General features: G+C 38.5%; 2 protein-coding genes across 2 annotated transcripts; both read left to right on the top strand.

Moving 5' to 3' along the window:
* Positions 1–9: 9 nt before the first annotated feature.
* LOC106919131 (receptor-type tyrosine-protein phosphatase H) lies at positions 10–9,837 on the top strand. Its single transcript, XM_014989314.2, has 11 exons — positions 10–253; positions 542–630; positions 2,000–2,831; positions 3,277–3,534; positions 4,512–4,778; positions 4,997–5,117; positions 5,294–5,454; positions 5,537–5,800; positions 5,920–6,183; positions 7,392–7,489; positions 7,587–9,837. Exons 1-11 carry the CDS (start codon positions 205–207, stop codon positions 7,665–7,667), a joined length of 2,484 nt encoding a protein of 827 aa, XP_014844800.2. The 5' UTR covers positions 10–204; the 3' UTR covers positions 7,668–9,837.
* Positions 9,838–10,697: 860 nt separating this feature from the next.
* Positions 10,698–15,994, top strand: LOC106919134 (CD209 antigen-like protein C). Its single transcript, XM_014989318.2, has 6 exons — positions 10,698–11,473; positions 12,658–12,759; positions 13,107–13,229; positions 13,364–13,524; positions 14,280–14,404; positions 15,604–15,994. The coding sequence occupies exons 1-6, from the start codon at positions 11,350–11,352 to the stop codon at positions 15,719–15,721; spliced, it is 753 nt and encodes a 250-aa protein (XP_014844804.2). The 5' UTR covers positions 10,698–11,349; the 3' UTR covers positions 15,722–15,994.
* Positions 15,995–16,291: the final 297 nt, after the last annotated feature.

Here is a 16,291-nt window from a genome sequence, read left to right as displayed (position 1 = left end):
CATATGTGACTTTATTACCTGTTGAACATTTTGCTTCATTACTCATTTGGGTTTATTCTGACCAAGAGGAAACATAACAGCCAGAGCGAATAAAGAGACGAATCATCAGCATTCGGCGCTTTTTTCTTTCTATGCATTTATATATATTTTTTTAATATGATAGTGTGAATGTGTGATTTGGTGTAAATTCAACGGGACGCCACCATGGGAAACTTAACGTTCATACATAAACTGTGTATTTCTGCTTGTTGGGGTGAGTACCATCGCTTTAGGAAAGTTTTTAGACTTTTCATTATGATTGATCCACTGATTATGATTCTAGTAACCTGTAAGCGAACCAGGAAGTTAAAGCTTTTTAATTTTCTGCTTCAAGTAAGATTATATATGAAGTGATGCATTTCAAGCTTGGAATTGTATTTTTTCACCCTTTATCCTATGGACGCTTATAATCTGAAATAATCCCGGTTGAATACCAATTTTTCCTGGTTAATGTGAAAATAAACATCTGTACGTGACTAAATCAGGGTTTTGTCTTTCTCAGGCCTTCTGCTGATGTACACGGCTGCAGAGAGGCAGTACTTCATTAGCCCGCACAACGCCAGCTGGGCTGACGCCAGGAACCACTGCCAGGTACGGACGGACCTGAGATTACCTCCAGAAACTTTCTGAAGCGTCCAGCTGGACGCACTGAGAGGCAACAGATTAGCAGGGCAATTGAGAGGTTTTGTGTTTAATTTCAGCAACATATGAATGCAATGACTAATTTTTCTGGATGATAAATTGTCCCAAAAAAAATTATGATCAATAATGTTGCTTTGGGACCGATTTAAAGTAATATAACTACAAAGACGATTAAGCTTTCATTTCTTGCAGACATTTTACTCTGGAACTGGAAGACGTTTTAAATATCCAAAATAAAACTGAATCGAATGTTTAAAAACAAAAATTATCCTTCAAAACGGGGAGCCAGTTGAGACCAAAGCACCAAACTGAAACTTTTTTTCATTCAGTGTTTGGTAGAAAAAGAAAAACAATCATGGAGATGATTGAGCTGATAGATCAGTTATTCTATTAATTGGTATACTGCTTATTGTGACAGGCGCTTATTAATAGTCGTCCTGAGGTTGTTTTTTACTTTAATGACAGAATTAGAAAGCAGGTCTTTCAGATACATGCCTTGTACTTCAGGAAACGAAAACAAGACATTTCTTCTAAATGTCTTGTTTTAAAGTGATGTGTGCAATATACAGACGTTTAGAAAAAATATATATATATTAACATGCACTATTTAAAAGACAAACCTTTACTTCCTCATTGCTCAGAGCTTCACCACACCTGACCTCATTACGAGTTTATGACGGAAACATTTTTATGAAAGAGGCTCTAAAGTCATGTCTATTGCAACCTAAATGCTGACAGAAGAAGCTTCTGTAAGCAAATGAGAAAATGTTACCGCTTTAACGTATTAAAATATCAGTTCAGGGCAACTTAAGTTTGAAAAGACATTTAATTTTAAAACTTCACAAATTTTCTAAAATCCTGTTCGGTTTGTCATTAACCTTTAGCAGTTCGTGTTAATAAATTTAGTCGTAATTGTCCTTTAACAAACATCCTTTTTATATATTTATATATTATATTTTAATTTATTTTTCATGTTCCCTGGCTGTCACGCATTCTTTGAAAACTATTTGCACATAATTTGCATTAAAAGGCGGCTGGAGCCCACATGCAACTCGGTCATCAGCTCAGCCTCAATACAGCTAAATAGCACCTCCTGTATTTTCTTTTTAAACAAGAGCTTAGTGCAAACATTTGAATTTGTTAGGGTTTATTCACTGTTTGCGATATGCTATGGTTTTTGTTGCCATAAACATTATTTTGCCATATTTGCTGAAGTGTTAGTAGGCTGCTAAGTCTCACTTTGACTACATTCTTGGGCTCTCATCTTTGTTTTTGTAGTTGAAGCTTTAACACAGTTATGTCTTCTATGTCTGCTCAGGTCTGCTTTAAAGAGATGGTGACTCTCACGCCACAAAACATCCACGTCATCGCCAAAATAATAAACTCCACCCACTGGATTGGCCTCCGCAAGTACATAAACTACAACGACACCTACAACGAAACCGATGACTACGACTACGACTCGGACTACGACTACTACAACTCCACCAACACCTCGTCTAAGAGCTTCGGGACGCCCTGGACACTGTGGGCCAATGGGGACCCAATCGTCTTCCAGAACTGGTACCCCGGCTTCCCATTGTTTAAATCCCCGTTGCCAAAAATAGACTGCTGCAGCTGCTCCTGCACCTGCCCGGCACCCCCCAGGTGGACGACCCCCTCGCCCACCACCAGTATGACGAGTCCGTCGCCTACCGGGTCGACAACGGGCTTCCCAACAGGTTCTGTTGTCGCCGAATACTCCAGCAGAGACTCAACAAACATCACAGTGACCGAGAGCTACGACAACACGACCGACTCTACCAGTTTATATGACGTTGAAACCGATATGGACATGTTGACGAACGCCACAGAATGGCTGAACACCACATGGCTGAATGCCACAGAAGGGGCCAACATAACACGAAGAGCCAACATCACCCAGCCGTGGGAATCCACCACAGCTCCCGCACGTCACACCACAGATTCACCGTGGACGACCACACCACAGCCGCCGATAGTTTCAACATGCGAACGATCGCCCATGCTGCCTCCCATCATACCAGAGAATAATAAAAACTACATCGAGAACTCGTGTGTGGTCATACTGGCCTTTGGGCCTTGGGTTGAGAGAGAGTGCTCTGAAGAGCTGCCTTTCATCTGCTATGAAGGTACAACAGCTTCTGTAGTTAGTGGGAATACTGGAGGCCACAGAAAATACGAATGTTGGCAGAATAAAGAAAATTAGTACTCATGGCAAATTGAAATTGAAAGAGTAAGTGAGTCGAAGCAAACTTGTTTTTAGTAGCAAACCATGAGAAATGGTCTCAAAAAATTGGATTGTTGTATGTTTTCAGTGAGATGACCAGTAAGCAAAGTGAGAACTGTCTGTAGCCATCAGGTCCTCTTTGTGAAAGCTGGACAGTGAAGAATATTTCGTGAAGCCCCAACTTTGGGTTCAACGATTTGATGACTTTGTTTGTTTATCCTAAACTCAAACAGTTAAATTAACTTCGACTTTATAGCTGTGACTCCATGTTTTCCTGTTACTTTTCCACATGTTTTCCCTCTTGGCCTAAATCTACCAGTTTTTGTCCATCTTGTTCTTGCCTTCAGACCGCTTCATGGGGGCCATCAACGTCTCCAACATCACATCCTCGTCTGCAGCTCTGCAGTGGGATCAGGGGCCCGGTGACATCAGCCACTATCGCTTCGAGGCGTTTTCCCGTGAAGGTTCTTGGAACGTCACCAAAAACATGGATAATTTGAGCTACACACTCGACAACCTCATTCCAGGAACCGGCTACAATATCACAGTATTTGCAGTGAAGTGTGAAAGGGACCTCAATCCACTCAATGGCTCCTTCTACACCAGTAAGTTGTTGATTATTGTGATTAGTAGATAAGCTTTGACCACCTTGGAGAGAAGAGGAGAGGGCTAATAAATTCTTTGAATCTGAATATGTTCTTCTTGTCTTTAAGGTGTTTTGCATTCATGTTTCTGAATCATGAATGCAGTATCTCCCCCCGCCCCAAAAAAAAAGAATAGGCAACACTTTATTTGAAGGGCTGTGCATAACACTGACATGACACTGTCATAATCCTAACATAACACCTGTCATGAACATAAAGGAGTCTTTATGAATGACTGTGACAGTTGTCATGAAGTGTCATTCGGTAAATAATGACACTTTTAATGCAAAGTTGCTCTAAAAGTTGCATTAAAAGTCCATTAAAAATGCCAACTTTGCATGATTTTGTAAATAATGACAATTTAACAAGATTCCTGGCAGAAGTCAAACTCGAACCAAGTATCGAGTCTGGATTTTGAGTACGAGTTGTTTTAGATCATCAAATAACTTTAGTATAGGCTTGGATAACCTGAGTAAACAGAAAAAAAAGAGATGGTGATGCAACAACAGAAAAATCTGTCCAAACCATTTTTAACCCAAGTGAAAAATTTCTCCCTAAACCTGAGAAGGTTTGTATGGTGATTTTGAATACGGATATATTTAATTTTCTGCTCACTGTGAGTTTTCTACACAGCGTTAGCTCTGCTCCAGAGTTTGATTTTTGCAAGAAATACACAAAGTAGATGAATTATCATTTTAATACCTTAATGCCACCTTTAAGGCACATAATGTGCAGTTGTGTCCCACTTAATGAAGCAAAGCATGTCTGTTTTTGTTTTGCTATCACTTTCACACCTTGTAAACCCATTGAGACAAATACTATTACTGTTCTACAAAGCAAAGACGAGGCGGCTCAAAGTATCGCTGACGTACCTGTAATGTGACTACAACAAAAGACAACCTGAAAAGACTAACTCTGGATTTGTTTCCTCCTTTCAGTACCTGGAGAGGTCCAAAACCTCACTGTGACCAGTTTTACAGAAAACACTATCAGTATGAACTGGACGAAACCCAACGGGAACTATGGCTTCTTCGAAGTCATCGCCTTTTCAGCTTTGGGAACTGAAAAGCACATCAAGAACGTTACGGCAGAACACATGGATTTTGATGGCCTGACACAGGGAAACAAGTACACTTTCGTTTTCCGCACAGGAGTCGACGACAGGTCCATGTGGAGTAAGAACATCAGCATCTCAAATTGCACCCGTGAGTTTACATCTGTACTGTTCAGGAGGGGAAACGAGCAAGAACTTTCCGGCTCCTCGTTTCCTTCAAACGCTATCTGACATTCTAATCTGAAAAGGCAAATTACGCCCATGTTTCATGCGGACCATGACACTCGCCTGCTTCTATTTGGTTTCATCTTTGGCAAACACAAAGAGAAGCTTTGTCCGTTTTATAACAGCCCGCTGTCTCTCTTTCAGGGCCCGGCAACGTGTCCGACCTGAAAACTGGGAACATCAGTGATACGTACTTAGAACTCCAGTGGAATCCGCCAAAGGGAAATTACATAGGCTTTAAAGTGTTGGCCAATGATACACACGGGTTCGTCCCCTTTATATTCCTATATTAAACGTATTTCTCTGTACACCATACTCTACAAATTGCTGCTTTCATGTTCTTGTCCGTTGTGTTTTTCAACACAAAAGGAGCACAGTGATTAACATCTGCTTACCGTACTAGTTGTTTCAGGACAGTCTTTGTGTGTTGCCTCATAACAGGGAGCTGGATCTTATTGTGGAAAACCAAACAGGTCTTTTGGTCAAACCGTATAAAGTGAAAGTGTCTGGCCTCCAAAACGGCACTAAGCTTGACTTTCGTGTGAACGTCTTGGGCGTTTGTGGCCTGGAGGGACAAATTGTAAACATCACTACATACACCGGTAACTGATTCATCTGTTTAGAGACTCTTTACAGCAAATTCTGTTGCATTAATCTGATTTTTTTTTTTTCACTTATAAACAGCTCCAGGACCGATCTCAAATTTAAAGTTGAGAGCAAAACACGACAGCATTGATGCTACCTGGGACTTTACTCCAAATCCTGGAAGTAATGTAACCTTTACAGCCAAGCTTTTATTGGATGGCAAAGAAGTAGAGAAATCAGACAACATATTGAATAAAAAAGTGGAATTTTATGGCCTGAAAACTGCCACCCAGTACAAAGTGGAGGTCCGCACAGTTCTTAATAATCAGGAAAGCCCAGAAACGTGGAGCTTAATTTTCACCCGTGAGTTTGATTTTATTTGATCATTAATAAAAACAGACTGCATGCTCAGACAGCAGCTGAGCGTTTTGTTATAACATGTTTTTAAAGAGACGTAAGTGACCTTTTCTTTCTGCCTTCAGTCCCGTCGCCTCCCACTGGAGCCAAAGTACGCAACAAGACAACAAATTCCCTCACCTTTGAGTGGATTCCCCCAGAAAACTCATCAGCAAAGAAATACATCTGCACCCTAAACTCTACATTCTGGTCCTTCTTCGACTCTCGAGTTGAAAACACCACCATGTGCACTTTCACTGGCTTGCAGTCAGGAAGCACATACGACTTTAATGTGTACACTCTGAGCGATAATAAGACGAGTGATCCTGCAAGCTGCAATGGGACAACAGGTGAGAAAATATGCAGTGCCTTGCTGAACCACATGGACTCGCTCAGCTTTTGTCACGTTTTAACTCCAAACTTCAAGGTGTTTTAAGATTTCATATGGTTGACGAACACACAGAACAACATGACTGTCAGCCTGAAGGATGGTAGAGGGGGGTCATGTCTGGGTTTCCCTTTTGGACCCGTTACCCTGGGATGGACGGATTAGTTAAAGTCCCGGCCCTCCGATGGCGTTAATCTTCATGAGATGTATTATGTTGCCAAAAGTATTCCTTCATTATTAATCCTTAGGATTTGTTATATCAGTCCTTCCTTTGCAGCTATCACAAAACAAGCAATGAACAAGGCATTTCGTCAAATGCCATCATCAAAATCGTCAAGCAAAATCACATCAGATATGTTGATCAATGTTCCAGCTATTATTAATCCGAATGGGTTTAGCCTTATTTTAAAGGAACTCAGAGTTTTGTCCTTTTTTCTTTTTCTTTTTTTTTTGACGTTTTCTGGAAGTTTGTTCCAGGTTTGTGGTGCAGGGAAGCTGAATGCTGCTTCTCCATGTTTGGTTCTGGGAATGCAGAGCAAAGGAGTCAACAGCAGATCTTTAATATGTTGTGGTGCTAAACCGTTCAGCTACAGGGAGCCAGACCTCTGCTTACTTTGTGCTTCAGCTGGCTGATTTTTTTTTTTTTTTTTGAATGCCTCTCATTCCCAATCACTTCCACTTTACTCTAATTCTACTGAGTTTCTCAGTCTACCTGTCCAGCTGCTGGGATTTGTACACCTGAGGTCATGGAAGTGGTTGAAATACATAAAATCAATTATTAGGAGGAGGCATCCAGTACTTTTGGCAATACAGTGTAGTCCTTATGTTATCCTTTTCTTTTACTTAATCCACGTTCCTCATTTTATTAGCAGACTCTTTACAATACGGCGTAATGGTCAGGAACACTGCATGGCCTAGAAGAGTAAATAAAAACCATCCAGGGTCCAGAGGAAAACATCGGAAAGTCTGAGAACCTGCTGATCAGATTTAAATCCTCTGTAATATCATCGGAATAAATGATGTGTTTATGTCAGGTGAACTTGGTGGCCAAAAACTGAAAGCGTGCCATTTGCAAACTGCACACTAATGCAAATTGTTCACATGAATGAGAGTCTGTCTTCGTGTTCGGTTTCCTGCTTCTGCTTCTCACCGTCTCCACTTGTCCTGCAGTTGAAGATCCAGTGGAAATCAGTCTGTCAATGCTCTGCACTTCAGAAGAGCCTCTGTACTGTGAGAAATACGAAACGAAGAAGATTGTATTTGAGGAGGTAAGTCAGCCAACCTTTGGGCTGGTGAGTTGAAATTTAGCTTTTACCCAGGTTTGTTGAATGTCTGGTGAATGTTAACCTTTGTTGTCTGTTGCAGCTACGAAACCATTTCAAGGAAATCCTGGGGAACTATGTTTATCATGAAGTCAAGACCACTTCTACATCAACTAAGGTGTAAAAATGTTTTATTTTTGAGACACTATTTGATATATAGTTACGGCAAGAGAGCATTTAAACAAGTGTTGTAACATTTTGAGGCATTAGAAAAAAATATCTGGTTCACTTGCCAACTTTTAAAATACCAACTCGGAAAACTTTACACTTTATCACTATTATATAAAGTAAGACCCTGTTACTCTTTCACAGTTTCTATTGCTGTAACAGCAGATGAGGCATTCGGGTCCATGTTGAGAGAAAGCTGATTATGAAACACCAAACTCTTTATTGCTACCTGTCAATTTAGGGAAGGGTTTTAGAGCTTTTTACAGGACGTTTCCCTACCAAACATCAGTTTATTTATCTAATACCAGTTCACAACAAATTTAATCTTATGGCACCTTACAAGACAAAAGGACCAAATTCCTGTTCATGATAAATGGTTTTCCTGGAATGGTAAAGCATTTCTCCACTGTTAATACATTGAACATATTGTACACTAGCTTGATTGACAGCGCTAAGCCGCTCCTCCTCACTCTGATTGGTTTCTGAAGTACCGGTAAAGCTATCAGCTGAAAATCTGGTGGATTTCAGATCAGGTTTTTGGTGCATCTTCAAAAACCAGGAACGATTTGGGTTTGGGATTTTTCCGACTATTTCCACTTTGTTGGATGAATATTGCTTAAAAAAATTATAGATATTGTTGTCTCAGTTCATTAATTGTTTTTAAAACAAGATACTCAAAAACTCAAACTTTGTTGCGAAATATTAAATTCCAAAATCACACTTTTATCTTAAGATTAATAAATACTTCTTTGAGTCACAATTTAACGTCATTACAGCTGTTCATTTTTATGTATGTCCACCAGAGGGCGCTATTTAATATTTAATTTAAAAGAGTTACAATATTGTAGGCTTAAGTGGGTTAAATAGGTTTAAATAGATAGATTTATTTTAAAAACAGACCCATAATACACATGTGATTCTTCTTCAGAGGTTTTGTGGGTCTGAGAACTTTATTTTGACGATGCAGAATATTAATATTACTGTCTGCCAATGACCCATATCCAGGCCTGATAAATATGTTTCAATTACTCTTATTAAATATTTAAAAAAAATTGTTCTAAAATATTTTAAACATTACTTGAAATGTGAAATTAGTTTTAAAATTTCAATAAAGGACATTGGAGTTGCCTTTAAAATAGTTAAGATGACAAAAAATGCGATAAGATATTTTATTTAAAAGCCTCCGGCTGAAATGACGGATCAATATATATTATGTATTCGTACAATTTAAAAAGAAATAACTATTACAAATATCTGAACGGACGAGAGATGCGTTATCTTCAGCTCTTAGTACTAATAAACAGAAATTGTGCTATGTTATCTTTCTTTATATTTTAATATTTTTACCTGACTCAAATGCTGGTACACAATCTCTCCACATTCTTATTTTTCCCCACAAAATATTTATTTGTATCCAGTCACAAGCCTGTTAATGTTGTTATAGACAGAATTAAATTCTGACTCTTGCTGTCAATGTGACGTAAAACAGTTAACGTGCACAACTCTCTGCATTTATCTTAGTAAACCATAAGTAACGATGCTTGTTTTTAGGCCTGTTTTCTGCTCAACTTAAGATGTGACATTAACATTTGAACCGAGGAAAGAATGGTTGAGATTTGAAAGGACAAATGCTGCTTTGCTGACTTCGCTACAATTATGCTGTAAAAAATAAAATTATGAGTATATTTATATGGAAATGCAAAGTGATGCAACTGTTTGCTGCTTTTGTTGTCCTGAATCTGACCAGTTTGACATTACTGTTGTGATAATCCATTAAATTTGTTTTCTGCTGATTAATCTGAGTATGTTGGATTTGTGTCTTCCCTTAAACCCGTTCGCTCTCTTTTGCTGTAAAACCAGAGTAAGTTTAGTTTGGACTGACACTGAATGTTGCTCCAGCAGCTGGTCGGCAGAACCAGTCAGAACCTGCTGCTCCTGCTTGAGCCTCTAGGGGGCGTCTGTTCTTCCTCTGCTCTCCTGTAAATCCAGCTCTGCTTTGATTTGTTAAACCGTCTCGTTTTTCTTACTTCTAGTGCGCTCTGTGAATTTATTCTGTAAAACCCTGTGGACTGTATGGCAGATCTTACTGGGAAAAATAAAAGCTGCATCATTTTCACTTTCATAAATTCCAGTTTAATGAGTGTTTTGTTTCTATGTGAATACATGAAAGCCAAAAAAATATCTTGTGTTAATTCACAATATTTTGGGTAAACACAAATAAAAACACACCTGTGGATGAATTTTAAAGCAACGCCACAAACGCACTGCTTCTTCGTGTGACATGATGGAAAAAGAAATCAGCTCTCCGGAAGGAAAGTGTCGACCGTCAAAAATCTGGTTCACTCTCCAGAAAGTGCAGTTCACCTGTCAAATTATATGCACGCATGACTGCCATGGAAATGTGCAGCCATCTTGTTAAGAGAAGAGATGGGTACTGCATTCTAGAGATGATGTGGTTTTATGCACGAAGGTGTGAAACAACAATGAAACCACAGTAAAATACCCTATGAAAATGTTGCTGATGTTGGTAACAGGATCTTTACCAACAGTGAAACAAGTCGTTTCTAGTGCAAGTATGTTTCTAGACTTGAAATAAGACAAAACAAACTTGCAACAAAGTTTTCAGCAACGCATGCGGTTGTTTTAAGTCGGTAATTCTTGATTATTTATTTAAAAAATTCAAGTTCTACCTGCAGATTTTTTTTTCACTTGCATTACAAGCAAGTGGTTTGACAGTGGGAGTGGTCATTTTTTTAATCGATATTCAAGAATTATTGACATAAAACAATCTCATGTGTTGCTGAGAACTTTGGTGTATGTTAGTTTTGTTTTATTTCAAGTGTACAAAGATATTTGCACTAGAAACTAGACCATAAATACAGGACCACATTTGGATTTTTGGCTTCCCTTAAACCTGTTTGCTCTCTTCTTTTCCAAAACCAGTCCCAGTTTAGTGCAGCTGGTTGGTCAGTCAGAACTGGCTTCTCCTGCTGAGCCTCCTGAGGGCGTCTGCTGCGTCAGCTTTTTGGACATAATGACCATCGTCACATTCAGAGGAGGTTTACAAGCCAGAAAACCTCCTCCAACTGTTAAGCATGGGGTCAAAGTGTCATGTTTGGGTGTTGTGCAGGAGGAGGGACTGGTGCACTTCACAAAATAGATCCCAAGAGAAGGCCGTCACGTGGGAACATTTGAACGACACCTCAAGAAATCGGGTAACAAGCTCAAATTTGGACACAAATGGAACAAAAACCATGATTGTATCGTCAAATTAGTTACAAAGTGACTTAAAGACAACAAAGATAATGCTCTGACTTTGACAAGGTACAGACAGAATATGGATCTACTCCATTCTACAACAAGGCAAGTTATGTCAACTCTTAAAGAAGTTTTTCTTCTTGTGTTTTGGTGGGACTCTCCAGGTCTAATTTAGCAGAGTTCAGATGCTGCATGTTGCACCTACACACAGTCTCCAGAGAATCAGACAGCGCTGGCTTTCTTAGTTCAGGCGTAACGCTTTTCACACTTTGGTTGCTTCCTGTGTAAACTGCCTCGGATGTGAATTTGTTTATTTTTGTTCACTCATACCAAAGAAGAAAAGAAAAAAAAAAAAAAACTCAAGAAAAACGTGCTATCGCATGCCACGACACCACAAGTCAAAAAACACATGCGAAGTCAAGCTAAAGGGACAGATGGCTGCAAACGAGAGCGCAGACGGATCACTGAGAGCTCCAGAGGATTTCAGAAGTTCAGCATGCGGAGGTGAGCTGTGAAATGGATGGAAACGCACTCTGCTGGAGGAAGATGGAGATTTAAAGATAAAACAGATGGCGTTCATTGTAGCTGAGTTTCATGCATCCACAACTGGCCTAACTTATTTGAAAATAGCTGTAGTCCTAATTTACAACATTCAAATGTAGTTTTTAGTGCTCTGACGGGCTCATCTCCAGGTCTGCCAGATGCAAACATGTGGATGTGTAGGTGAATGAGATGAGTCTCACTTATGCGTTAAAGATCAAATTGTTTTCTGGTGGCAGCAGCTTTTCCAGGCTGCGTTGCGTCTGCCTGGCGTTCCTGCTAAACTACGTAGCCTTCTCTTGGTTCTGGTTGCCACAACTTCACCATGTTCATTCTGTGGATTGAAGTTTAACACACAGCAGATGTTTAAGATTTTAAATTGTAACCCCCAAGACCTCCAAAAAACAATGTCCTCTGTGCATATACAAACATATGCTGATGTAAGCTCAGGTTTTTTTTGTATGACTTGTCCATAGCAAATTTGTCGGAGTAAGTTCTCTCAAAGCGAGTGTGTTCTTACCTCCTGCTCATAGATGTAAAAAGTAAATTAAAATGAGGAAAGCATCTGGAGTAGGTTCTGTTCCACAATAACAAGAGTTATTATGAAATACTTGCAGACTGGTTGTACAGAGACAGATTAATGTTCATCACACCAGGGATTGCATTAGTCTAAGAAGACTCATTGTCTGAGTTCAGGTGAGCCAGATTACACCTCGTTGGTATCCTAAGATTTTAAAATTCCTTGTTGGGGAATAACAAGACGTTGCAAGTCCCAAAAGCAGCAGAAAATGAGTCATGGGGGAAATAGACAGTAAGATTTGAAGGGACTTTCTAAGGCAAGAGACTATAGATACAGAATAAAAGAAATGTACAAATTGTTTATTTTCTCCGTGTTTCATCAGAAACAATCAGATACGACTAAACCTTGGAACCTGAACATCTTCAACATCAATTAAAATACATGCAACAGCACGACACAGAAAGCTTCATCAGCGGTCCCACAGTAACCAAATAGCTTCAAAAATGTTTTAAAAATGTATTTTTTTTCTACATTTGAAATGGACTTTGTTTGCTTTTATGTGATCTGAGACCACAGTTTATTGCAATTTAGTTCTGTAAATTAAAATAATGTAATTTTTCTGTTACAGATACAAAATCCCTCAAGAAATCTCACCTGGCATGTGGAGGGGCTGTTGCTATAGCAGCAATATCTCTGATCACCGCGATCATTTTGTCCTGCTGCTTATTTGGTAAGCAGCAGAATGAGTAATACGAATTCAGGTGTTTGTAAATGTTACATTTAAATCATTTTTATTCTTTAGAAAAGTGGTGGAAAAATGAGTAAATAATAAATGAAGAAAATCGTGTGAAATGGTCAAGTCGTTTAAAGTTTAATACTTTTTGGTATTTTGGATTTCTTATTTTCCTCCCATTAATTTATTCAAAACAACAGGGGGAAAAAAACAACAATAAAACAACTTAGGATGTCCTAAATACATACTTTGATGAGCTCCATCTTTTAGTACTGCGTCTGCATTTAACAAATAAATACAATCTCAGTTTACATTGTCTAAAGTTTTATAAACTCATGTGCCAGCCATATGGGGAGCAGCAAGAGAAGAAGAAGATCCAACTTTTCAGAATAAACAGACAGAAAACCTGCAGCAGTGCCAAAAACAATGTGAAGACCTGAAAATGATGCTGCACTTGGCCACTCAGAGTGAGTTTAAAATGTATTATCTGGCTCAAGTCTCAGAAAACAATGGCATTTTTAATCTGTATGGAAAAGCAAATACAGCATAATAGACATTGTCCTGACTTCAGCGGTTCTGTTTGTGTCTGCGCTGCCTGAAGACTCCAGATGCCGTTTGTGTCCAGAAGGCTGGCTCTGGTGGAGGCGTCACTGCTACTTTTTCTCAGTTGGACTCCAGGAAAACCGTCGGTGGAAAGAGAGCGCCGAGTTCTGCCAGGAGCACAACAGCAGCCTGGTTGAGATCAAAGACGATGCAGAGATGGTAACTAACAGAGCACCACGGGAGAGAGACAAAAACAAGATGGCTGCGTTCACACTGCAGTCTGAAGTGACACAATTCCGGTTTTGTTTATTTGTTGTTGTTTTTTTTGCCGCAATGCGGCACAGCTGCTCTTTTCATGACAGTCAGAACAAAATTTTTTTTAAATGCCATTTCTTCCCCCTCCACATTTGAAACGTATCCGATTCGAATGTGATACTCGACAAACGTCACTATTCTCATTAACAACAACCATGGCGGAATATAATAAGGATTAAGTTATTACTGTGCTAGCTCCAACTCCAAAATCGTTAGCATCCACGTTTACTTCCGCAAACACTTAGCACGAGCATTATTTCTTTTGTATGGCGATTGGCAAAACACTGAGCACGCTCTCTATGTGTGACGTTATTGCGCCCTCTACCGAGCATGCAGGATTCTTTCAGGTCGTCTGCAGTTCACACTGGAGAACACTTTACAAGTCGCTTTTGGAAGCGTGAACGACTACGGCAAAAAGAAAAAAAAGAGAGAGAGAAATCCGATTTGACAAAAAATCGGAATTGGGTCACTTCGGGTTGCAATGTGAACGTCACCTAAGTTACCTTTAAAAAGTAACAACTGTGTTTTTTCAGCTTTGAGGACACAGTTCTCCCTGTGTTTCTCTCTTTAAGCATCTCTGAGACTTTGTATACTGACTTTTTTTTTTTTTTTGTCTGACTAAAGAAAGATAAAAAGTCTACCTTTTTCCTGAAATATAGGATTTTCTCCAAGGAGTTATGTGCAATGCCACCAAATTTCCTTTCCTGTGGGTGGGACTGACGGACAGCCAGCAGGAGGGACGCTGGCTGTGGTTGAGTGGGAAGGACGTCCAGGACCACTTACCGTAAGTCTGATCTTTCTGGCTGAAACAAAGAATCATCTGGTCCATATTTTTCTAAGAAATACTTCAGCAACAGGAACAAGTTTAAAGTTTGCTCAGCACAGAACTTTTACAATACAATGTATTTTAATGACAGATAACTGTGTTTTCAGTAGAGACTAGTTTATTTTTTTTTAAAAAATCAATAAGGAAATCGCTCTATGTACATAAACGCAGACAGGAAGAGTTTTGTTTTTACTGAAAGGAGAAATGAAATTCACATAAAACTAAGAACAATCAATGCATAATGATGTAGATGGAAAGCACCAACTCAAGCATCATAGTTTCGTTTCCTTGTCTTTTTATAACTGCAGAAGTGTTGCATTCAAACTACAACGGGAAAAATAATTGTTCTGCTGATTCTTTCGTTCCTTCATTAATGCTTCAAACGCTGGTAATGAACATTTTTACCTTAAAAGTTTGTATGGATTAGAGACGTTGAGGGGGGTTGCTTTAATTTTCTAATAAAGACTCAAGGACGCCATGTTGGATAAATGCTAACATTACAGTGGCTTCATACAGAACTTTCCACAGTTATTTATCACGTTTTGAAAATGGATATGTTGGGATAAAAGATGGTAGGCTTTTTAAATATCGTCATTAGGAGTATCGATAAATTTGGAGACTTTTAACTGAAAGATTATTTTGTGTCGGCAGACACAAAATGGTTCCTTTAAATTAGCGCTAAGAACATAAACAACTGCATTACATCAGCGACTGCAGATTTTATTTGTTAAAAAAGAAGCAACTGATCTTTTCAGTTACAATAATATAATATAATATAATATAATATAATATAATATAATATAATATAATATAATATAATATAATATAATATAATATGTGTGTCTGTGTAGGCACCAAAATAAATAAACTGAACTTAGTCTAAAAGTAAAACACAAAGCACATAATATCTTACGTTGATGTTTATTTAATAAATAAACTGAACTTAGTCTAAAAGTAAAACACAAAGCATATATATAAATATTTATACAAAGACACACTCTTATACAGACACAGAACTTTGTAAAATGAGTTTCTGTTTCATTTTTCATCTGGCTTATATAAATAGTTCCATAATCACAATCTCAATGGAGATTTATAATCATTCTTAGAGTGAATGATTTATTTTTATTATATGGACATGTGTGTGTGCTTTCAAGGCTGGCGGTGCATTGGGACAGCGATGACAGGGACTGTGCAGACCTGAGGGGAGACGGGACTCTGTTTGCTGCAGACTGTGAGGAGTACGGACCCTGGGCCTGCAAGAGAGAGTCCTGACTGGCTCCACGCCCTTCTTATCTGCATTTCAGTAACAAACTGCAAGCTGAGGGAGATCTGGAGTTTTATATGTCTAGTAAAAGATCAAACCAGCCCTACTGGATGCTAAAGTGAAACAAATACTTTATTGGTGAAGCTGGAAAAATGCAGATTTTTTTCAACATCAAATTATTTATGACAACAGCTTATTCTAAAAGTGCAGTTTTAAAGTGCATGAATCAGAAAGCAACCACATGTTTAGCCTAATAACTGTTATATATGTATATATATATATATATATATATATATATATATATATATATATATATATATATATATATATATATATACATATATATATATATTGTTACACATTTTTTTCTGTCATGCATTTTATAAAAATCTGTTTATAACATTGTTCTAAAGACTAATGCATTCATACACGGTGATTGCATACAAGCATATTCTTTCTAAACATTGTCATTAGCACTTTAATACAATTCAGCCTTTGATATTACTTTGACAGAGAAGTTGAGAGTAACATTGAGGTAGCATTTATAGAAATTAAATAATCAGACCACTTCTTAAAGA

The sequence above is a fragment of the Poecilia mexicana genome, unplaced genomic scaffold (genome assembly GCF_051168715.1).
Source record: "Poecilia mexicana isolate PSO_F unplaced genomic scaffold, ASM5116871v1 scaffold_18, whole genome shotgun sequence".
Classification (NCBI taxonomy): Eukaryota; Metazoa; Chordata; class Actinopteri; order Cyprinodontiformes; family Poeciliidae; genus Poecilia; species Poecilia mexicana.
Note: the sequence above shows the minus strand (reverse complement) of the source record. Positions and strands in the feature narration are given on the sequence as shown.

Excerpts from the sequence above, each read along its gene's own strand:
- LOC106919131 (XM_014989314.2), top strand. The coding sequence starts at position 205 with ATGGGAAACTTAACGTTCATACATAAACTGTGTATTTCTGCTTGTTGG. Across the intron at positions 4,779-4,996 it reads CAGCATCTCAAATTGCACCC|GGCCCGGCAACGTGTCCGAC; the intron begins GTGAGTTTACAT and ends TCTCTCTTTCAG. Across the intron at positions 7,490-7,586 it reads AGAAGATTGTATTTGAGGAG|CTACGAAACCATTTCAAGGA; the intron begins GTAAGTCAGCCA and ends TGTCTGTTGCAG.
- LOC106919134 (XM_014989318.2), top strand. The coding sequence starts at position 11,350 with ATGCCACGACACCACAAGTCAAAAAACACATGCGAAGTCAAGCTAAAG. Across the intron at positions 13,230-13,363 it reads GCTGCACTTGGCCACTCAGA|ACTCCAGATGCCGTTTGTGT; the intron begins GTGAGTTTAAAA and ends CGCTGCCTGAAG. Across the intron at positions 13,525-14,279 it reads TCAAAGACGATGCAGAGATG|GATTTTCTCCAAGGAGTTAT; the intron begins GTAACTAACAGA and ends CCTGAAATATAG.